Here is a 21585-nt window from a genome sequence, read left to right on the forward strand (position 1 = left end):
GAGCTGCAGCCGAGCCAGAGGCTCCGTCCCTGCTTTTCCTGGGACTGGGCTGAGCGCGAGTCGCTCAGAAATATTTATCTGGCTGCGTGCAGCCGGGGGATCGCGCGGCCCGTTCGTGACTGTATATATGTTTGATGCCGGGAGCCACCCGCTGTTAGAGGTGTCGGCAGGGTGTTCTGCTGGAAGCCGTGCCGTGGTGCATCCCTCCTGCTCGTCCCAGACCTGTAGCCTGAACAGAGCCGTGCCTCCCCAGCATGGATTGATTTTCTATCGATCCCACTATCTGGTGTTGTGGGGCCGGGGCCGCAGGCAGGCTCTGAGCTCGAACTCATCGCGGGATCGCGGCTGCAGAAATGAGCTGGGTCTGGGCAATCCCGGAGCAGAAATGAGGCCCCGAGTGAGCTTCGGGCTTGCTGGCGGGGCTGGGCGGAAGGGAAGGGCTCTGCTGGGAGAAGGTTCGGCTGCCAAAGCCCCCGCGAGCGGCTGGGAGAACTCAAGCTGATGGAGAAGAAGTGGGACGGCAGCACCCGCGCCTCTGCTTTCCAGGTGCCGGCGTGGATGGTGAGTTAAGGAGCTCCTTATCTTCATCGCTGAGCTCCAGGATGGAGTGTGCCTTTCCCGGGAGGAGCTGGGTGCTGCTTGGACAGCTCTGGCGGTGTGCAGCCAGCAGGAGACTCGTTAAAGCTGGGGATTATTGGGGTATCTGAGGCACCTTCCCCTGCTGGCTCGGGGCCCTTCTCCACCGTGAGCTGCCTAATTGGAGCAGCCAAGGGACAGGGGACGGTCCCCACGCACCACCCCGTCCCCTACGTGTGTTATATTGAGAGAGAATTATTAGAGCAGTTTGGGGCCAGCGGGCAGGAGGAGTGGGAGAAGCTTTGCAGCATGTTCCTGGGGACACCGGATTTCATCGGGCGCAAGACCAGCATGGCTGCTACCATCTTTTGGGCTACTTCGCTTTTTTTTTTAACCTGATTCGGTAAAGATTGGTGAACCTGATTTGGTTCTGCTGCTGACGGAGCTCCTCCGATACCTCGGGGCCGTGCGTGCTGCTCAGCTTCACCTTGGCGGCTAAGGGGGGTGGAACAGATGCTAGCAAATGCAGAAACAGGCTTTTTTTTCCCCTCTTTCTGATGGAAAGAATTCCCAAAGCTGCTAGACGTGTGGTGGCATCGCTCCAAAAAGCAGGCAGTGCCTGGGAGGCAAAGGCTGCGGGTCTGCAGCCTCGAGTGTCCCCCGAGGGTCTGCGCGGGGCGTTTTGGGCCGTGGTGCTCCAGAAGCGTGGCATGCGGTGTCAGTGTTTGTTGTAGTGCCCGGGGTTTCTGCTCGCATCTTGCTGGTTTTGAACCGTGCCTCTTGGCTCTTCTAAAAATACTGAGGTCACCCTAATAAAAGGTTTGTGTTCTCGGTGTATTCTCAGCGCCTTTATCTACAACTGCATGGGGATTTGATGTGGACTCATGGTTCCCCTGTACCCCCCGTGGAGCTGTCCTGAGCCTGCTGCCTTTCGCAGCCTCCTGGAGGATCACCGCTTGCCGCTCCCACATGCTCGGTCATCGCGGTCTGCGATTCCTTCGGCGTGCCCCCACGGCACACGGATGCCGACAACAAGGAGATGGATTTAGTGCAAGGTTGGCGGTGAAGAACCATGCATCGTGCTTGGTTCATCGCTTCAGCTGGGGGTTTTGGTGCCCTCCACACCTTGGGAAATGCGGAGCCCGCTCTGGAACCAAGCGCCGAGCCCTCGCCACGGATCTGACCCCCCTGTAACTTTCTGTGGTTTTCTCCTTTAGGACTCAGGAATCTCGATGCTGTTGGGTTCGGTGCCGGTGTGGATGGATGCTTTTGTAGCTGGTTCGAAGCTGCTGCACTGTAGAGCACAGGACGCAATTAAGTCCTGTAGCAGGTTTTCAGTCTCGACTGATTTGTGTTTTGTGTGGTTTCTCAGGACGACGTGGAAGTGAACAACTGCATCTTAAATAACGATTAGCCTAAGCTGCCAAATGCTCATCCTCATTAAGGTCGTTATCTCAAGCAGTCTGTTACGCTCTCGTCTCAGCGCTCTCACCAAGGTCCCACGCTTACTACAGCACACCTCTTGCTGTTAGCCAGGTATTAAAAACCTCATTATCCTTCTGGGATTTAACATCAACACCGGACAAGTGCGTACCCACAGCAGTCAGGGGAGCCCACAAAAGCATCTGGGGGTGATTGTAGCACGAGTTTCTCATCCCTGCAGGGACACGGGGTCAAAAGAAGGGAAATCGGCCCCCGTTGGAGCAGCCAGCGGTACGAAGCGAGAAGAGCGAGCGCGCTGCGTGTCTCCTGCCGGGGCGGGAGGTCTCCTCCATCTCGGACTGCCTGTTGGTGCCATAAAGCACCAGCTACCCCGTTGTTGCCCAAGCACCTTGAAACAGTACGGAAATAACATTTCAGGTGCGTGGAGCAATGCACTGCATGGGTTTGGGCAGCCCCTTGGACACTATCAAGAAACCCGAGCACGGTGAGGAGGTGGGTTAGGAGAACAGTAGCTGCCCAGAACTCGAAAGCTGAGGGTCACAGCTCATTTCCAGATGCCTTTTGGGTGCCAGCGCCACTGTCTGCGTGCCCATCTCCAGTTTCCTGGGGAAGCAAACGCAGGGATGAAGGTACCAGCTCAGCAGGTCGAGAGCTGGAGCACCGTGGCTGCTCCTTTGGCCGGAGGAGGGCTGGCACAACCGGTGCCCTGGACCCCGCTGGTCTGCTCGGAGGTGCAGAATTATTCCCTTGCAATTTCCAGCCTCATCTGTTTCTAGAAAAATGAGTAAATTCCTTCTGTCATATGCAGGCATGGGTAGATGAGTTTTTCCTTTGGAAAAGGACTGGCCGGGTAGTTTGTCACAGGCATAAGCAAGCAGCAGCAACTCTTGAAGATGACGAACTCGGTGTCTTGTTTCGTACACATATGGATTTTAATGAGCTCCGTCACTTGCTCTTTGTTTCCCAGGGTTGTGGCAGGTGGATCTGCGGGCTGTCAGCAATGCCGTAGAGCCCACGTGAGTTACAGGGCCAGTAGCCCCTGCTGCTTTCTCCCCTTGTTCCTTTAAAAAAAAAAAAAATCCATGGATGAGAATAAATTTAAGACGCCAGCGCTGCAAAAACGCTGCGCTCGCAAAATTAAGAAGTGAGGAGAATTTACAAGGATACTCCTCTTGCAGTGCAAAACCCCACACATTGCACAAACTGCGAGGGCTGTTGTAGATGTTAAAGTATTTCAAGGTTTCATTTAACATTCAAAAAGAGCAGAAAATGTTACAGGCATACGGTTGGGCCCAGCGCCGAGGTCGATGGGCGATGCCCCGTCTTTGGCGCAGCCCTTGAGGTTCTCGATAGAAATCGTTTTGGGAGCATTGTCAGGGGCAAAACATTTGGGCAGCGGCTCCAGCCACGAAGCAAAGCCATTGCTCGACCCCTCAAGGGCGACGTTGGGCAGGCTGCTGCCGTAATTCCACCCCCCCTTTGCCATCGTTGGTTTAGTTACCCATTAGTTAATTTTGTTCTAATGAGGTTCTGCTACCGTAATCGTCTGACATCGGGGAAAAGAGAGGTGGGGGGAGAACCCGAGTTAAAAGGAGCCTAATTAGCAAGTTAATTATAGCAAGTGGCAATGGCCCGGTTACATAAACGGGCTATTGTTATGCACGCACCAGGCAGACCCCGATAAAAGTGCTCGCCCGTGTGCGTAGGGCAGCAGCAGGGCTCGCGCGGCGGGACGCGGGGAGCAGAGCCCCATAGGTCTTGGGGTTCCCCCAAGGGGAAGCAGTGCCCCCAGAGGTCTCGGGGTTCCCCAAGGGACGCCCGAAAGCCACCTCCCTCCCTCCCTCTGCCTCCCCGCGGAGCTGAAAGCGGAGCAGGCGGTGGCTGCGCCATGCTGAACAAGAAGAAGTACAATGTCAATGGGGACCCGGGGATTAAAGCCCAGGTGAGGGCAGGCTCTAGGTACCGTAAGGCTGTCTCTCGGTTTAAAAAGTCCGCTTCTTTCTCTCTCCGTACCCCCGCCTCGTTTCTTTCTCCCCTTGCTGTTCCCCCAAATCACCTCTTTCTGGAGCTGGCCGTGCACCTTCCTGGCTGGAGGAGAGCCTCGGCTCCGGGGAGCTGCCCTGCTTGCTCCAGGGGCAGGAGGAGCGCGGAGCCGCGCGTGGCGTGCCAGGGATGCTACTTGGGGCCAGGGAAGCCCGGGTGGAAGCGAGATGTCCCACACGTGGACGTGGGGCAGCCGCAGAAGCCGTTCTCCCTCCTGGCTTGGGACTCCGGGTGTCTCGGCTTGAATTGGCGGTGGGTGGAAAGCCGCTGTGTTTGTGCAAGCGCTGAGCGGGTCCGCCGCCTGAACCCAAGCTGCAGCTTTCCAAGGCTCCGTAATCTCTCCTCTGAGCGTTAACCTGTGTGTGGCCGCTGTTACCATCGGGGGCAGGTCTTTAGGGGCTGGGAAGGTCCCACCCGAAACCGAGCCGCTCTGCGAGTCCCGGTCCCCGATGCTCGGGAAGGACGCGCGGCAGCACGGCGCGGCGCTGGTTGCACCGTGCCCTTCGGAAGAGATTTAAGCAAGGTTTGGGGTCCATCGTTCCCTGCCGTCCTTCTGGCTGGACAGAGCGCGTGCCTGAAATTGCAGCCCAAAAAAGAAGCCATGATGTGGAAACCGTCTTACGGGCACATTGCTGCCAGCACTTGGTGGTGCTCACACGTGCCCGCCCAGTGCTGGGCGCGACGGCTGTCCTGGCTCGAATCCCAGCACACAAACGTTAAAAAACATTGGTGAGGTGCTGGGGCAGCGAGCAGCAGGCCCTGGAGATGCCCCCGGGAGCCAGCAGCAGAGCCCACTTTCAGGCTTCGAACTCTTGCAGGGGTAATGCGAGGCCCGAGGTTGTGCCCAGCTCGGTGCACGGCTGATTTGGGGTTTTGCCTGCTGGCCGTGCACATGCAAGTGCTTCGGGAGGCCTGAATGCAATTGTCGGCCTTACTGCGTTGCTCGAAACAGTTGCATCGAATGTCCTTGAACAGATGATGCGGGAAAGGAAAATATTAACAGAACTCCCGAGGTCTATGATACGAATTTTTCACCCCGTTAGGTTTCAAGCGTATCCCACTTTGCCGGGAGCACCGTTCCACGCCGATGATTCGATGCTTTGATGAGGCGGTTCGGCTGTCAAGGGATTTGTTTCAAAGGAAAGAAAAAACAAGTTATTTCAGGCCAACAACTTGGTAGAAAAGGAAGATGAAAACCAGCATGTGTGTGCCCTGTCCTCAGGGATCGGCGGCACTAATCCTCAGTGCTGCCCTTGGTTGCGGCATGAGTTTGGACGTGGATTTTGGCTGGACCTGGATTCCCGGGCTGACGTAGCCATCAGAGACCCCCAGCACCCTTTTTCCTCATTTCCTGGCCCAAAAAGCGAGTCACCAGGGCTGTGACAGCCCATTGCATGGGCAGAGTGCCACTGCTTAAACCTCGGGGCTTGACTTTGGGTTCCCAGAAGGGGATTGCATTCCTTAAGGCCTGATGGATTCTTTAACCAAAACCAACTTCTCGAAATACCCCGGGGGTTGGTGAAAGGACCCGATTAATAGCTTTCAGCATTTTGGAGATGTAAATATTTAATCCCGTCACACCAGACTGGCTCATTTTTTGCCCCGAGCAAAGGCCGAGGAGTTTTGCAGGTGGAAGTCACGTTTCCAATTCCGCTGCGATTTCGCACAGCCTGCGGGGAGCATGGTTGGCTTACAAAAGTGTAATTCTCCAGATATCCACTCCTAAATGCTTCTTGCTGCGGAGTGCAGCTGGGGGGTTCATTCCTCGGGGTGTTTTTGTTTTTCTCCCCTGTATTTTGCACAGCAAACCCGTACCGGTCGCTACAAGAGAGGTGGTGAGCAGGGTCGGTGCCAGTCCTGCAGGTGCTGGATGGCCCCAGCGAGCATTTTGGTACTGGGTCTGTGCATAACGGGGATGGAAACCTTCCGATGTGGATGTGGAAAGGCTAAAGGAGGTGATTCAGGTGTCGCTGAGGTTAAACACAGCCGAGGCAGCGTGCCCTCTGCCCCCAGATACCCACAGTCAGGGGTCGGCTGTAGCCGAGAAGGCGCCAGCGGCTGCTCGAGGCTCCGGGTGCTCCGCATCGTCCTCCTGTCTCGGCCCCTTGGCTTTTTCCCTCCGATTTACCTGGCCCTTTCTTTTCACAGATCCAGTTTGCCGACCAAAAGCAGGAATTCAACAAGCGCCCGACGAAGATCGGCCGCCGCTCGCTGTCCCGCTCCATCTCGCAGTCGTCGACCGACAGCTACAGCTCAGGTGGGTGCCGCGTCCCACCAGCGTCACAGGAGGTGCAGGCAGCAGCCCCAGGACCCCCAGCTCCCCCTTGTAGTCGGTGCTGCTGGAGGGGAAGCACGGGAAGAGGGTCACTGCTCTTTTTTCCAAAGTTAAAAATTAAGAAAATTGAGTTGGAAGCTCGCTTTGTCTGGACTGACATTTGTCTCACTGCGCAGAAACGCACGGCTCTGTTCCCCCTGCGTGTTCCTTTCAACATGGCACAGCAGAGTTGTGCTTTCTCCTTCAGAGGTGCTCAAGTTGTTTGTTTTCTTTGGGCACGTTTTGCTGAAAGTTAACTACCAGAGCAGCCTATGGAGACTTCTTAAAACCCAGCAAGAGTTAAAGCCCCCCAAAAACCAGACCAACTTCGTTGAGTGCCCCGTTCATGAAACATTTAATATTTAGAGCTGATGTAAAAAAAGACAGCACAACAAGGCCCTGAAAACAAATCTGGTGGAAATTGGTGTTTTATCCTTAAAGGACAGACGGCAGCGCTGGGGGCAGGCCAGCTAAAGCTTGACTTGGAGACTGAGCAGGCAAGGTGAGGCTGCCCTGCACTTCACGAGCAGGCTCCAGCCTCGTTTTTTTCCAGCAAATAATTCACCGTGGCCTCAGGGTGCTGAGAAGCTTCAGTGCTACCTTCACCCCCCGAGTCCGGGAGCGAGGAGAGCTCACTGGGGATGCTCTCAGGACAGGCCCACCGGGATCTTTGGTGCTTTACGGGGAATGCTGCCTGCTGCCTGCAATGGGGCAGCTCCTGAAACTGCTACAGAAGGGGTCAGGACCACTACAGAAGGGATCGGGACCGCTACAGAAGGGGTTAGGACCGCTACAGAAGGGGTTAGGACCACTACAGAAGGGGTTAGGACCATTACAGAAGGGATCGGGACCGCTACAGAAGGGGTTAGGACCACTACAGAAGGGATCAGGACCACTACAGAAGGGATCAGGACCGCTACAGAAGGGATCAGGACCGCTACAGAAGGGGTTAGGACCACTACAGAAGGGATCAGGACCACTACAGAAGGGAGCAGGACCACTACAGAAGGGATCAGGACCACTACAGAAGGGAGCAGGACCACTACAGAAGGGATCAGGACCACTACAGAAGGGATTGGGATCCAAGTCCCCATCCCCCAGGGAGCTGTACTGCGTCCGATCCCCTCCTGCTCCCAGCCCCTGGCTCGTACCGCAGCAGATGCCGAAGCAACCAGCTTCCAGCACAGGTCTGCAAAGAACGAAGATATAAGCATGTTGAAGCCGTCGGAAGGAGGTGGTGCTCTCCTGGTCCCCCTGCAGTTTTCAGGCTTTTCTGGTGACGTGCGTCACCATCCTGCCGGCGTGGTGGCAGGAGCTCTCAGCCCTTGCAGAGCTCTGGCTCTGTGCCGTGGGGAATGAGGAGGGTTCGTGGGGAGGCTCCAGCACAATCCCTCATTTTCATTCTCTCCGTGTCTGTCCGGGCAGAGAGCCTCCTGGCTGGCCGCTGCAGGCAGACTTTGGGCACAGGAGGGCAGAGCCAAAGGCACGAGGTTGAACCAGAGCAGGCGTGAGCCTCCCTCCCTCCTGCTGTAAGGGCGCGAAGCCCCCTGCCTGCTCCTCTGCCCCGGCAGAGCCACACGCTCAGCTCCAGGAGATGCAGCTCCTGGAGGCCCTGATCTGACCCCAGACACACCAGAACGCTCCTTTTTGCCTCTTTTCCCAGCTCTTGGGTCGCGTCCTCTACGTGCTGCCTCGCGCACCCCGAGGAGCCCCCGGGGAATTTCGCCTGCCCCGCTGCTTGGCGCTGGCGTTAATGATTAGACTTCCCTAACACGGGTCTGCGATCGGTATAATGTTTGTACGGGTTTTACAACCCCATTTGATGTCTAATCAGCAGGGTATACTCGATGTGAGTCATTTGTAAAGACTAATAGGCTAATTAACCTGGCTAATGTTTCACGCTTGCACCCGATCCGCAGCTGAAAGAACGTGGAGCACCTTGGGGGAATTCTCCTCCACCCCTTGCACTGAGCATTTCCAGCTAAAGCATCACCACCAGCAATTAGTTAATAGGTGAGAGCATTATGTTTTCCTCCTAATGAAAGCCGCTAGGCTGGTGGCTGAGATGGAAGACTTCTGTTCCCAACACAGCTGCAGGATGGACAGGAAAATCCCGTTGGTCTCTCGGCTGGGGTCTCGGCGGTGCTGCTCTGCGTGCTGGGCAGTAACACCATCTAAACGGCTCGCCAGGTGCTCCAGGGATGGGAAAGGGCTGGAAACAAGGAGTGTGGGGAGCAGAGAGAGCGGATGAGGGCCGGAGGTTTGGAGGGCTGAGCGTTTGAAGCGGCTGTGCCTGCTGTGTTGGCCACGCGGGAAGAAAACGGCATCACGAGGCTGCTGCAGGGCGCGAAGCACGGGAACGCCGATGAGTTGTGTTGGCCTGACTCTTCGGGTTGGAAGTGGAAGGCCCTTGTTACCCCTGCCATGAGCTGCTGGTCGCCTGTGATCCGTAGCACTTCATTTAGAGCATGCAATCTCTCCCACCGGGGAAGTTAATTGTTGTCCATGCCGTTGGGGAGCGGGTGGAAGTGCTGCGCGTGCCGATGTGCTGTCAGCCAGCACGCCCGATGAGCCCTGGCCGGGCCGTGCATGAAATAATTCATTAAGGGGTGAAAACCTCTTCACTGCTGCTGCTCAGTAACACGACATGAGCGTATTTTCTGCTCGCCTGTTCTCATTGTGCCCGAGGACGTGCTGCTCGGCACCTATTGCAAGCCAGGGAGCTCACGAGCAGGGCTTTGGAGTCGCGGTGGTGTTGGCACCGGTGCAGTGACAAATCCCGTACGTTCCCGTAACTTCTTCCCCTTTCTGCAAAAGTCAGATAATTTACGTCTGCTGGGACGAAGATTTTGGGATCAGCCAGGTAACAGCAGCGCGGTGCCTGGAACGCCGAAGCACGCAGCTCTGCGCGTTACGCACCGCCTGCATGGTACGCGGGCACCCAAATGAGATTAGGGCGGTAATGCCTTTAATTAAAGGCAATTGATTTCCCCCTCGTGCTGTTTCATAACTTTAGAAAGGCTGTGCAGAAAAACAAGGTTTGCCTCTCAATTTGGCTGTAACAGAAGCGCAGGCTGGAGGGGCAGCGAGCCCTTCGTCCTTCCTTGTCTTCAGCGATGGAGATGTCAACTATCAATGCCAGCAGATCCTCAGCTAAAGCACTAACAAGGCTGACGTCGCTGAATTTAGGCTCAGACCCGGTCTTTGCTGGGTTTAGGACACAGGCTGAGGTGCCTCCTTTTCCCCCCGGTGTTTTTTCCCTGGATAACAGCACCCAAGATGCTCACGGCGTCCTCTTTGAAATAATACAATTTATATTAAAACGGTGCGTGGCTCTGTGGAGTGCCAACCCCAGTTATGAAGCTTCTGTTAATTAACTTTTGGGTAATTTGGGATGAAATTTGAGAGATTGACCATCCTACCAGTTACTTGGGTGTTTCTGGATTTCAGGTACTAGGAATCCTTTCCTTCCTGTACTTGTGCATTTGGCAGGAGAGCCAGGGCAATATTTAGTGGTCTGTATCCGTGTGCTCTCACACTGCACTAACACTATTGCTCTAATTACCGCAGTGCTGCATCACGCTCTTGTATCACACGTATTTAGCAGTAAAGACCCATCTGCATCTGAGAATCCGGCTCCCATCTAGGCGAGCTTTTTCTTTACAAAACCTGCTTTTACAAAACCTGCTTTTACAAAACCTGCTTTTACAAAACTTGCTTTTACAAAACTTGCTTTCAGCCCCAGAACGAAGATCTCTGGTTTTAAAGCACCCCCCCGCGCAGATTAGCTGCCTTCAAGGAGGTAATCCTCCTTTAACTAATTAATCCTGCCGGAGCCGTCGATGTAAGAGCCGGGTATTACATAACGCATTTTTTTGTTATCAATCCCGGCTCCCAGCCCTTCGGGAGCTGCCGTGGGGTGCGCACGCAGCCTGAGGAGCGTGTGGCCATCCCCGGGCGGGCTCGCCGTTCGCTCCCCGCTGCGGGTAGGCAGAGAAATTTCAGCAATGTGTAATTCTTCCCGGTAAGTGGATCAGACCCGGGCAGGGCTCGGGGAGCCTGGCACGCCGACAGCGGCAGCGCTAAGCTCGTGCCTGGCGGTCCTTGGAGTTTTTCCTGCCCTCCAGGACCAAACACGGCCAGCTTTCCGGGTGCTGCCGGCACGACGAACCGATGGCCGGGCTGGTGGACGAGCTCCAAGCCTTGCTTTGGATCTTCTGCCGTGCAGATGCCAGCAAAGCCAGCAGAAGCTGGCAGCGCACACCTTCATGTGGTTTATATCATATGTAGATATCTCCAGAGGTCTGGGTGCCTCCGTAAAGCCGTGGCTGCTGGTGGGCAGTGGCAGGACCATGGGCTCAGCCACGGCGCCCTCCTTGTGGCATGAGGCAAGAAGCGCTCACCTTGGTGCCACCCTGTTCCTCTGGCATGGAATCGGGACAGAAAGTTGGAAATGCACATGGTTTGCTAGCAGTCTGTGATAATTTGGGAGCTCTTTTTTAAAAGTGGTCAGAAAGTGTGTTGGACGCGTTGGCAGGCTGGTCTGGCACACGGGGATTGTGTATCTGCTCCAACGAGTTTCAATTCCAAAAGGAGCTAAACGAAACGATCCTGAAGAAAAGAAACTCTTTGGATGGAGTTTGGTACACCAGTGGCACGAGCTCCCCTGCAGGTTCTTGCACGAGACTCGAGGACAGTCCCCTGGGGACGCGCAGAGCGTGCTGGGGCCAGGTCCTGTTCGTTTGGCCGCGTGCAGAATGGTGCCACAACGCCCCCTGAGCTGGAAGGCAGTTAAAGACCTCGGGTAAAACTTCAGGGCATGTTCCTGAGGAACGGGATGAGCTCGTGTGTGTGGGCGAGGCTCTTGAGTTGGGTCCCAAGGTGCAGCCCCTGCCATGAAGAGGAAGAGGAGGAAGAAGAAGAGGTGGTGGTGGGGAGCTCAGCAGGACCGAGGGCCCCGCGTTCCAGGTGCTTTGGCTCCGGGATGGAAGAGGAGGGATGCTTCGGGTCCATCTCCAGTCCTCACGTGTTGCTCCGGCTGCTGATGCCACTCCTAGAAGGTGCAAGAGGTCTGCTCTTCCACGGGGGGATATTCCGAGGGCGACACGGCACAAATAGTCCCTTCGGCTGGCTCTGATAAGCTCGAAGCACAAGTAGCAGCTAATTCTTCAAGGCTAGAGTAGGAAATGGACTCTACGTGTGATCTTAGTAATGAAATAAGTGGGAAGTGGGGTTTTAGCTCCATGAAAGGTTCTTTGGTAAATCTCCGTGCGTCTGCCACGAACGAACCAGCTGGAAGTTCAAGGAACAAGGAAGGAGGCTTTAAAGATGCAGAAAGGCAAGATGAGGAACATCTCCAGGTGCTTGTTATTCCTCATAGAAAACAAGGGGAAAATCCCAGGGCTGGAACGAGCTGTCTGTATTACAGAGAGGTTGGCTGGAATGACCTCCAGCGGTCATCTCGCCCCCCGTGTGCTCGCACGGGGTCGGATGAGCCACGGCTGTGTCCAGCCAGCTCCTGGAGCCCAGGGAGGCTGGAGATCACCGCAGCCTCAGCCCATGGCATGCTGTCCTCCTGTTTCTGCCGTTCCTGGAGCTTCCTCCAGGCAGACTAAGGCTGCAGCTGGACCCCCTGCCCCTTTGCCTCCTTTTCACCGGATTCAAGGAGCCCGCGTGGCCCTCCGTGTGGCCACTTGGTGTGGTTTTGGGTGTGCTTAGTAAGGATTGTCCTGCGAGTTTCACAGTTTCTTTTTCTGCAAAAACTGATTCCAGGGACGGGGAATACCACCGTGAGCGACTAATAATTAGGGAGCAGCCTTTGCTGTGCCGCTGTTTAAAACGCAGTAGGGTCTGGCACCTGAAATTGCACCTCTTAGTGGTTTGGCAGTACTTAAAATATTCATAGGCACGGATGTTGGCTGTCTTAGAGCGGGAAGGGATAACATTTGGGGAAGAGAGGCCACAGAGGAGCTGGCAAAGCCCACAGAGACGAGCACGTGGAGGACTCAGGCGGTGCTTGAGTAATTACCTTGGTGCGGTGTTGAAGCAGAGGTAAATGAGCCCAAGGAAGTCACTGTAGGTAAAGGCTGAGTGGGGGGAAATGGGCACCGTAAGAAGAAGGGGAGGATCCCAGGAGAGGCTGGTGGGAGCCAGGACATGCTCGTGGAGAAGCGCATCCATGGATGCGTGCAGCAGGTCCCCTGTGCCCCTCCGCTGCAGGCGCTTGGCTTTAGGGAGCATCTTCTTCAGCCTCTGACCTCTTTGTCTTCCTCCAGCTGCCTCCTACACAGACAGCTCCGACGATGAGACCTCCCCCCGAGACAAGCAGCAGAAGAACTCCAAAGGCAGCAGCGATTTCTGCGTGAAAAACATCAAGCAGGCGGAGTTCGGGCGCCGAGAGATCGAAATTGCTGAACAAGGTAAACGGGGCGGGCGCGTTCCGCAGGCTCCTGGCTCTCTTGGGCTGTCTCGTGCAGCCCTTCCTTCCCCCAAACCCTTGTCTCGCAAGGCTTAGTGTCTCGGTTATGTCCTGACACCATTCCTGTTTGAGAGAGGGAACTTTTATGGGACTTTGTGGAGTTACACGGCACAACCATGGCACTCCTACCAGCCGGTTATTGGAGGACTACTGTACAGTCCAGTGTATTTTGTTAAAAACAGTGAAAAAGATGAAATCCATCGTATAAATTATCCAGTGGGTGACTTTGGTTTAGCGTGGTTGTCTCCAAAAGCCTGTCTCAGAGGCGGTACAGCACTCAGATGGCCGGAGGGGCCGCGGGTCCCAAGTCCTCCTCTGTCTGAAGCTGGTATTCCTCTGGCCTCACTTGGCATTTGCAGGTTGAACTTTGGAAAATATAACTATCCTGTATCCTAAATAGCTGGAAAAAAAACCTCACAGGGTCTCGGATTCTTTCCAGCTGTGTCGTGACTTCTTTGGTGGCTCCGTTCAAGTCTTTTGCTCTTTTTGAAGCTGTCGCAGCCGTACAGCTTCGTAAGGGCCCTGGATATCTGGGCGAGAAGCACTGCTGGCAGTTTTTTACGTGCTCGTCCATCTGTGCTTTGCGTTGATGGACTTCTTGTCGTTTTGCCTTTCAGAAATGCCTGCGCTGATGGCTTTGAGGAAGAGAGCTCAGGGAGAGAAGCCGCTGGCTGGGGCCAAGATCGTGGGCTGCACGCACATCACAGCACAGACAGCCGTAAGATCCCCTCGATAAGCTCTGGGCTTTTTTCACCACTGACGTTTCAGTGTGGGACTATTTAAATGCTCTAGCAGGGGGCTGCTACGTGCTGTGACTGCCCGTTCCAGCGGAGAGGCTAGAGACTGCTCGTGCCCTGCAGCCCGATCCTCACTCTGCCTAGTTCTGGGCAAAGACAGCCCTCTGCCAGCAGGGTTATAGGCAGGAATTCTTCACTGCTTGTCCTCTAAAACAGACCCCAGGAGGGTAATACGGAGATGTGGTCCCTGAGCCAGCAGAGCAGCGCCTTACACCAAGTGAGAATGGTCAATTTTGTGACTGTTTTTGGATAAACAGAGCCTGTGCTTGAAGGTGGTGCAATGTGTGAATCGATAAGGCACTGCTGCCAGTAATGATCACTAAGAAAATCAAGTTATCTTCATCATGTATGCAGGACAAAATGGCAGTTAGTAATTAGTACAGTTTTGTAATTCAAAACCTGTGGTTTCCCCTCCAAATGGGACAGGAGCGCTTTCTCCTGCCTGGATTTGGGACTTTGCTGAGTGAAACCTAATAACACACGTTGAAGTTCTAATTTACTTCATTCATTTTTAATCGTAGAACAAAGAATTGCAAAATTCGTTTTCTGTATAACTCTCCAGCTACTGCAATGCTGCTTAAAACAGCTGCAGGTACCCTCCCGAAATTTTCCCAAGCAAAATCAGGTGTGTGTGCTGCCGGAGTAGAAACAGTTGACGCTTTGGCTTTGGGCAAGGCCACGTTATGGTTTGCAGTGTTTGATTTTTTTAAATTTTATTCCAGGTCCTGATGGAGACCCTGGGTGCGCTGGGTGCCCAGTGCCGATGGGCTGCATGCAACATTTACTCTACTCTCAACGAAGTGGCTGCTGCCCTCGCCGAGAGCGGTAGGGAGCTTCACCCGCTTCGTTCATTCTAGTTTTGAAAAGGTTTCTTACTGTCCCACCAGGTTTAGTTCATTTACATTCTCTTGTAGTTTTTTCCTCCTTTGACTTATTTTCCCTTTGGAATAACACCAGGGGAGAGTGAAATCTCCCCAGTGTGTTTCTCTCCATCTGTGAGTGCACGGTGAGTGCGATTCCTGGTAAGCTGCACACATCAGCCCGTAATGGTTCACCAGAAGTGCTGCGGTTTTCTGTTTTCTAGGGTTACCAGTGCAAACTGCCAGCTTGAATTAGTCTGATGGAGTGGGAAACTTGAAGATCTGAGCAAAGGAGGGATATATCAAACCTCAAACTGAAACAATCTGGAGAAGAAATGGCTTTAGTCACAGAGATTTGCTTTTTTCCCCTATTTAAGCAGTGAAGGGAACTAAGCAAGACAAGGTCAATCCCTCCCACTGGTCCAAATATTTCAGCCAGTTTCTCCAGAGTATAAAAGTAGGTGGTACAGATGATAATGACGATGATGGTGCACGTTGTCAGCCATCAGAGCTACGTGAGCCTAAAAGTTACTTTGCTAAGAGAAACTACGCTTGACTTCAGCTCTATAAAGACAGGGAATTCGTACATTTGAGTCACAACTTTGGCTAAAAGGGCTGAGAGAGGACTTCCTGGGGAAACAATTCACAAAGCAGAAGCAGCCGATGTTGCTGCTCCCCTGGGAGATGCCTCAACTCAAATCCTGTTCCACCTGGGAAGGGCTGTGGGAGCCAGGAGACCCGGGAGAAGCCAAACAGCAGCTTGCCTCTTACCGGGTCTTGCTCGAACCAAAATTACTCGTGGGCCAGAACAAGGCTGAGTAACTTCCTAAGCCTTTGGGAAGGGTAAAGCTGGCTCCTGGCTCCCTGGGGTCTGCTAAGGCTGAGGAGGTAGCACCCGTCTCCCTCGCTGTGGCAGGGTTCCCTGTCTTCGCCTGGAAGGGAGAATCCGAAGACGACTTCTGGTGGTGCATCGATCGCTGCGTCAACGTCGAAGGATGGCAGCCCAACATGGTGAGAGCGGACTGCAAAGAGGTGGCTCTGATCTGGAGGGCGGGAGGAGGGCTCTCAACGGGGCTCAGTGCTGGTCTGCGTTGCCTCTTGAATTTAGACCTGAGTGCTCGGTGCTAAGGCAGCAATTAGCCCCAAAGTGCTTTACAATTAACCGGTCTGTGCAATCAGACCTGCTGCTGCATCTGCAGGCGTGGGTGTTGCTGCCCAGTGAAGTTTTATTGAGCTGTTTTCTAAATAAGCATGAATACGTTTGTTGTAGGGAGTTTAGTTTGGTTTCAGGGTAGTTTGCTAAAAACCAAACCGATTTAATCCAGCCAGTAAAAACTGACTGCAGGTAAGGATGTTCTGGAGAGGCATTGCATCCATTTTACTGTGTCTGTTTAAATTCACAGCGTTGGTTGAGGGGCTTTTCTTATCTAGGTTTTTGTTTTAAAACCAAAGCTAGAATTTGTGTGATTTCTGCGCTTTGCTCTTACTGCACGGACACAAACATCCCTGCGCCGCTGGTTCATCCTGCCCTTGTTTCTGGGGAGAACAGAGAACCTTGAGCTAGGTGAGCGGAATAATTCCCATCAGTCAAGTTGCTGTTTTCATCCCGACAGGCTTTTAGCCTTGTAGCTTGTGATCTGCTTCAGTCAAATAGTAATTAAAGGCAGTAGATGAGCACGTGTCTGCATTGTTTGTTGGCTCGTTTGAGGTGTTTTTGTTGTCCCTCCCAGTCTACTGCTGTTCACGTCTGGGCTGCCGCCTTGAAAAAGAAATGTGAACGTCAAAAAGTCCACCCCCAAGCTAGGAGTCTAGACGTGGTGCTGTCTTCTTCTTCTTTTTGAGGAATAATTTCCCATCAAAAATGTCGGTAGCTGACAAAGTAAACCTATCAGACTACGCATCTAGCACGCTTGCTTTCCTAGGATCTGCTCAGAGCTCTTGGCTCTGCAACGTGTCTCCAGCCGTCGGTGTTTCCTGACCTGTTTCTGGTGAACACAAAAACAACTGGGTCTGAGCACAAAAACAACTGGCCCTGGGTCTAGCAGCTCCCAGAGATCCGTGTGCCTGATTTTGGAGGTCTGTGTTTTTAGAGACAAGAAACAGGAGGCTGGACACCAAGTAAAGAGCAGGTGTGAGATCTTTTTTATGTGACTGTTTAAGACGAGAGGAGCTGGCAAACCTGGCCAAAAAGCCAGGCAATATTTGCTGCTCTGGTCCTTCCAGACTCAGGGCTGAGGCAAGACGGACCTACCCTGCTCCGTGCTGATGGCAGCGTTTCAGAAGGTGCCTCGTGTTCTGGGGACTGAGAATTTCCCCGACAGCCTGAACCAAGGAGCTGCGTCCCCAGGTTGTAGGACTGAGCCCGCACTGCTGGCTTCTGCTCTGCTGCTCCTGGCAGCCTTTGCATAGATCTGTCCTCTCCTGTCCTCTCCTGTCCTCTCCTGTCCTGTCCTCTCCTGTCCTCTCCGTCCAAAAATCTCAATATTTGATGTTTGGGCTTCTGCAAAGTCCATGAGAAGAACTGAAGTCCCAACACCGAGTCTCCAAAGAAAGATCTGCTGAGTTTTTTGATGCGAACAGCAGACCTTTAGGGCAGTGCTCTGTCTGGACAGGAATGGCTCAGTTCTGTTGTTTGTTTTTTTTCCCTGAAAAACATCAATTCTGTAGGGCTGAGGGCTTGGCTCAGCATAAACTGAGCTGGGAGCAGGCTGCTGCCCCCGACCTGGTGGCCCTGCCATCTCCTCGCCTTTCAGCAGTAATTCTCTGTTGTTTTCAGCCCTGTGGTCGAGCTGATCCTGGCTAATTTTAATCAGCTTGGGTTTGGGGGGGATCAGCCGCGTGGAATCCACTGCTGCCACGACAGGGCTGGGAAGGGGACGGGGTGAGGCACTTGGCAGCAGGGGAATAAAATATCCTTCACCCCTCAAACAAATAAAGGCTTTTTTTCCCAGAAAAATAGGTGCCTGGGGAAAACGGAGATGAGAGCAGGGAGCCTGGGTGAAGCTGAGCAAGGCGCAGGGTGAGCACAGGGGCTTTGGTGGGGGCTGCTCCAGGAGGTGACCCCCCAGCAGGACCCAGCCTCTGCGCTGCTTCGGGTTTCCATCTCCTGCCCCCCCAGGAAAGAAGAAACCCCCGGCTCCCACGATTCCCTCAGCGTTTTAGAAAGAGGATTATGCGCCCTATTAAATGGGGATTAATGAAATGAAGACATCCCGGGGGCTGGGCTGCTGAATTCCCAGCCCTGCGTGGCCCAGGGGAGCTTCTCAGCCTGCTCACTCGGTTTCCAAGCCATTAAACAGGAGGTAAATTTGGGAATTCCCAGAAATTGAACAGAATTGGTGCTTTCCAAACATTTTGGAGGAGCAGCAGCCGCCCGCAGCGTTCATATTTCGGTGCAAGCCCCTGCAGCTCCGTTAGGGAGGCGAAGGCTGCGAAGCAAGGAGATTGCTCCCTGCTTCTTCTGGAGTCGGGGTCCTCCCGCCTCCCACCTTGCCGTGGCTCTGCTGGGGAACCCGTGGACCACCTGAGGCCACCGAGGTGCGGAGGACTCCGGGAAGAGCACGTGCGTAGGGGCTTTTTGTTTTTTTCTTACATCCCTTCCTTTTTCTTGCCGTAAGGCATCCCGGTGGGGTCCTGCAGCACAGGGGCTCTCCGAACCACCGCTGGGCATCGTTCAGAGCTCAGCACCCTCCCTGCGTTTGGCTGCGTGTTGAGATGCAGCAGGGGAGGGATGAAACACGACTTGTAGCTGAGTCACGACCTCGTGTCCGAAGCCGTGACCTGGTGTGTTGCCATCTGCAGTATCGCCCTGGGTGGTTAAAACCAGCAGAGAACGGGCAAGCTCTTAGACATCTCTTTTCACTGAGATTTTTAGATTTCTGTGACCTGGTTGTTTTCACATCCATCCTTCCCAAGGCAGGTTTTCGTAGGGCACCTTCCCTCATCTTCAGTGCTTTTATTAAAGCAGTAAGTCTCCGGCTTTGTCCCCTGCCCCGCAGCGTGTCGGTAGGAGGAGGTGGGTGGCTCAGGGCACTCGAGGCCCTGTGAAGAACAGGTTTGTACCTCGGAGGCTGAGGTTTGAAGCCTGAGCAAATGGGCAGCGACCCAAAGCTGTCGTCTGAGAGTGGGTCAGTATTGTTTTTTTCTCTAGGGAACCTGCTCTGGCAGGGGGGTTGGACCCGAGGATCTCTTGAGGTCCCTTCCAACCCCTAGAATTTTGTGATTCTGTGATTTTCAACGCGCTGTTTCACGATGCAGCTGCATGTCAGTTGGCATTAGTGCCTCCGCTTCTCCATCCTCCTGCCTCCACCGTGAGCAGGCACGTTGGAAATCTGATGGCTGCGTGTGGTTCGAAGACTTCTCTGCTCCTGGAAATGGGGGAGAGAAGCTGGCCCAGCAGCTTGCTGCATTTCCCCCGGTCTCCTGATAACCACCAAGGTCTGCAGCACTCCTGCTCTGGGTTATCAAACAGAGCAGTCCCACCTGAGCTGTCAGACCGGTGTCTGCGATGCCAAAACCTGGGCTTGATGAGGAGTGATCCGGGCTCACGATTTATCCCTTGTGTCTTTTTGGGGTCAGCAGGCCTTCTGGGTCTTCGGGGCGGTGACTTTGTGGTTGCCTTCATTACAGATCCTGGATGACGGAGGCGACCTCACGCACTGGATTTACAAGAAATACCCCAACATGTTTAAGAAGATCAAGGGGATAGTGGAGGAGAGCGTGACCGGTGTCCACAGGTAAGGGGCCAGGAGCACAGGGATGAGCAGACAGAGCCCCTTCTGCCTCGGGGCACCTCTAGCAAACCAGCCCAAGCTGCTCATTGCCACAGGCTGAATGTTGAGCCTCCGAGTATGTGGTCTGTGGTTTTCCTTCGGCGTGGGAGGTGACTTGCTAGCAGGGTTAGTCCTACCACGGGTGACAGAAAACAGGGGAGCGAGGAGAAGAGCAGCAGGCTCTGCTTTTGGCTTTATTTTTCCCCTGGGAGAGGCTCAGCTGCGGCTCTTTAAAGTGGCTGAGGGCTCGGAGAGAGGCGCAGGCAGCCCTCAAAAGAGGGAAACGAAATACCCGAAACGAGGAAGCGACCGATCCGGGTTTGTAGCCAGTGGGGTCAAGAAAAGGACCTGGTGGTATTTTCAGCACTGGGAATCGTTCCCGATTTGGGTAAAAGAGGTGTGCAAGAACAAAAGTGTGATAAAAATGGTTCCCTGTGTTCTTGTCCTGGGGTCAGGGCTGTGTTCTGACGATGCGCACATGCAGAGAGCGTGTGCCCCTGCCTCTGGGGGAGTTTCTGGGTATAGAAATGGGCGTAGAAATCACAGAATCGGAGAAACACAGAACCACAGAACGGTTTGGGTTGGAAGGACCTCAAAGCCCATCTCATTCCAGCCCCTGCCATGGGCACAACGCCTCCCGCCAGCCCCGGCTGCCCCCAGCCCCATCCAGCCCGGCCTTGGCCCGATGTCCCAGACCGAGGTGGGGAGGGAGGCTCCTCAAAGCAAGAAGGGGCAGAGACCTGGAAGGGCTCTGCAGGGACTGACCGAGGCGGCAGGCTCTCCTCCCCAAGGTCCGGAGTGGGGGGATGAATTTCAAGCCCTCTTCGCAGCAGTAGTGTTGCATTTCAGTTCATTCGTAGGGGGGTTGCTGGAGATGGAGCTGGGTCTGCTCGCTCCCACTGCTCTTGGCTGGCTGCACGTGGCCGTGAACGTCACCCTTCTGTGGCCACCTCTGTTTGCCTCAGAGCCGTAAGAAGCTGAGGAATTACAGGAGTTCCCATCGTGTTACCTGAAGCAGGATTTGGGGGTTTTGTCCCTTCAAGGACATCAGAGGGAGGTCATAATACCAGCAGCCCTGAGGCAGGCGGAGTTCAGAGCACCTTCTGTCCGACATCTTTATGAAATGCCTCTTGCCTGGCAGCAACACATTTCAGGAGGGACAGGAGGCAGATAGAAATGTCTGTGGAAGGAAGGATGCTCCCTCCTCCTGAAATTAGGGCCCTGCCCAGCTCCTGCTGAGGGTTTAGCTTTGCCCCCCGATGCGTGCCGCTCATTCTAGCGCAACAAGGACCTGGAGGACATGTGCGAGTTGAGCGAAGGGAAATATTTTTCCAGTGATCCTCCGCTTCTTGTGTTTCTGGCAGGCTGTACCAGCTGTCTAAAGCCGGGAAGCTCTGCGTGCCAGCCATGAACGTCAACGACTCGGTCACGAAGCAGAAGTTCGACAACCTGTACTGCTGCAGGGAGTCCATCCTGGACGGGTACGTGCCCGCTGCCCGGCCCGCGGGGTCGGGATGGGGATGGTGAACCTCGGGGGCTGCTCCACAGGATGGGGTCCCTGTGTCTCTCCTGCCTGCTGGTTTAGAACATTTTTGCTCAAATGATGTTTTGGAGGAAATCAAAGGCCCTTTCTTAACTCCGGTCCATCCTATTCGTGGCATAGATGGGCATCTGCAAGGCTCGTGGAGTCAGAAGCTGTCGCTCTGTCAGTCAGAAAGTGCCAGGGGTGGTTTGCACAACTATGTCAAGCACTGCAAACAAAAGCACGCCAGACAGCAAACCTTGAATTTTGTGCTCGCAGGAGAACGATCCCGCAGCAAAGCCTTGAGCTGTTCTAAAACTTTCATTTTTTTGCCCAATTCATTTTTTCAGCCCAGCTATGTTACGGATAGGGTGCATCACTTCAGCTCTGCCTCTGCTCCTCTTTTTGTGGAAGGCAACCCTGCTCTTTTCCTCCGGTGTCTGGAAGACGTACTAAATGTTTTCTGAGCCGTAGTGATGTCCGGCACTCCTGAAAAACCTTTTGGTGCCCTTGGGGAGCTCACCAAGCCTCGTGCTCTCAGGGTGCTGCCCTTCCTTGTGTGTAGGTGTCTCACATGCATTTTCCCTTCTCGGTGAGGGTGACTTCAGCTCTGCAGCGTCTCCTGTGCGAGGGCTTCAGCAGCAAAGTGGCTGCAGCACTCATCCCTTCCCCTTTTCCCGTGCGGTGTCAGGATGAAACCTTTCTGTGGCTGAGTCACGCAGCTGCTGCGTCACATTTTTGCCTTCCTAGTCTCCTTTTCTTCACCCTCTCCTGTGTGTA

The 21585-nt window shown here is 54.3% G+C and overlaps 1 protein-coding gene across 2 annotated transcripts in view; it reads left to right on the plus strand.

The window, feature by feature from the left end:
- The window catches only part of AHCYL2 (adenosylhomocysteinase like 2), a 77651-nt gene that overhangs the window by 43187 nt on the left and 12879 nt on the right, over positions 1–21585 (plus strand). The window contains exons 1-8 of one of the 2 annotated variants that reach the window (XM_083840731.1): positions 3332–3961; positions 6211–6319; positions 12652–12795; positions 13472–13572; positions 14374–14476; positions 15428–15522; positions 19141–19247; positions 20648–20764. In XM_083840731.1, coding sequence (XP_083696857.1) covers positions 3908–3961; positions 6211–6319; positions 12652–12795; positions 13472–13572; positions 14374–14476; positions 15428–15522; positions 19141–19247; positions 20648–20764 — 830 coding nt within the window. In that variant the 5' untranslated portion in view covers positions 3332–3907. Of the gene's footprint in view, positions 1–3331; positions 3962–6210; positions 6320–12651; positions 12796–13471; positions 13573–14373; positions 14477–15427; positions 15523–19140; positions 19248–20647; positions 20765–21585 lie in introns of those variants that run through there. The other variant, XM_083840730.1, reaches the window with a different exon arrangement.

The sequence above is a fragment of the Anser anser genome, assembly GCF_964211835.1.
Source record: "Anser anser genome assembly, chromosome: 1".
NCBI classification, from domain to species: domain Eukaryota; kingdom Metazoa; phylum Chordata; class Aves; order Anseriformes; family Anatidae; genus Anser; species Anser anser.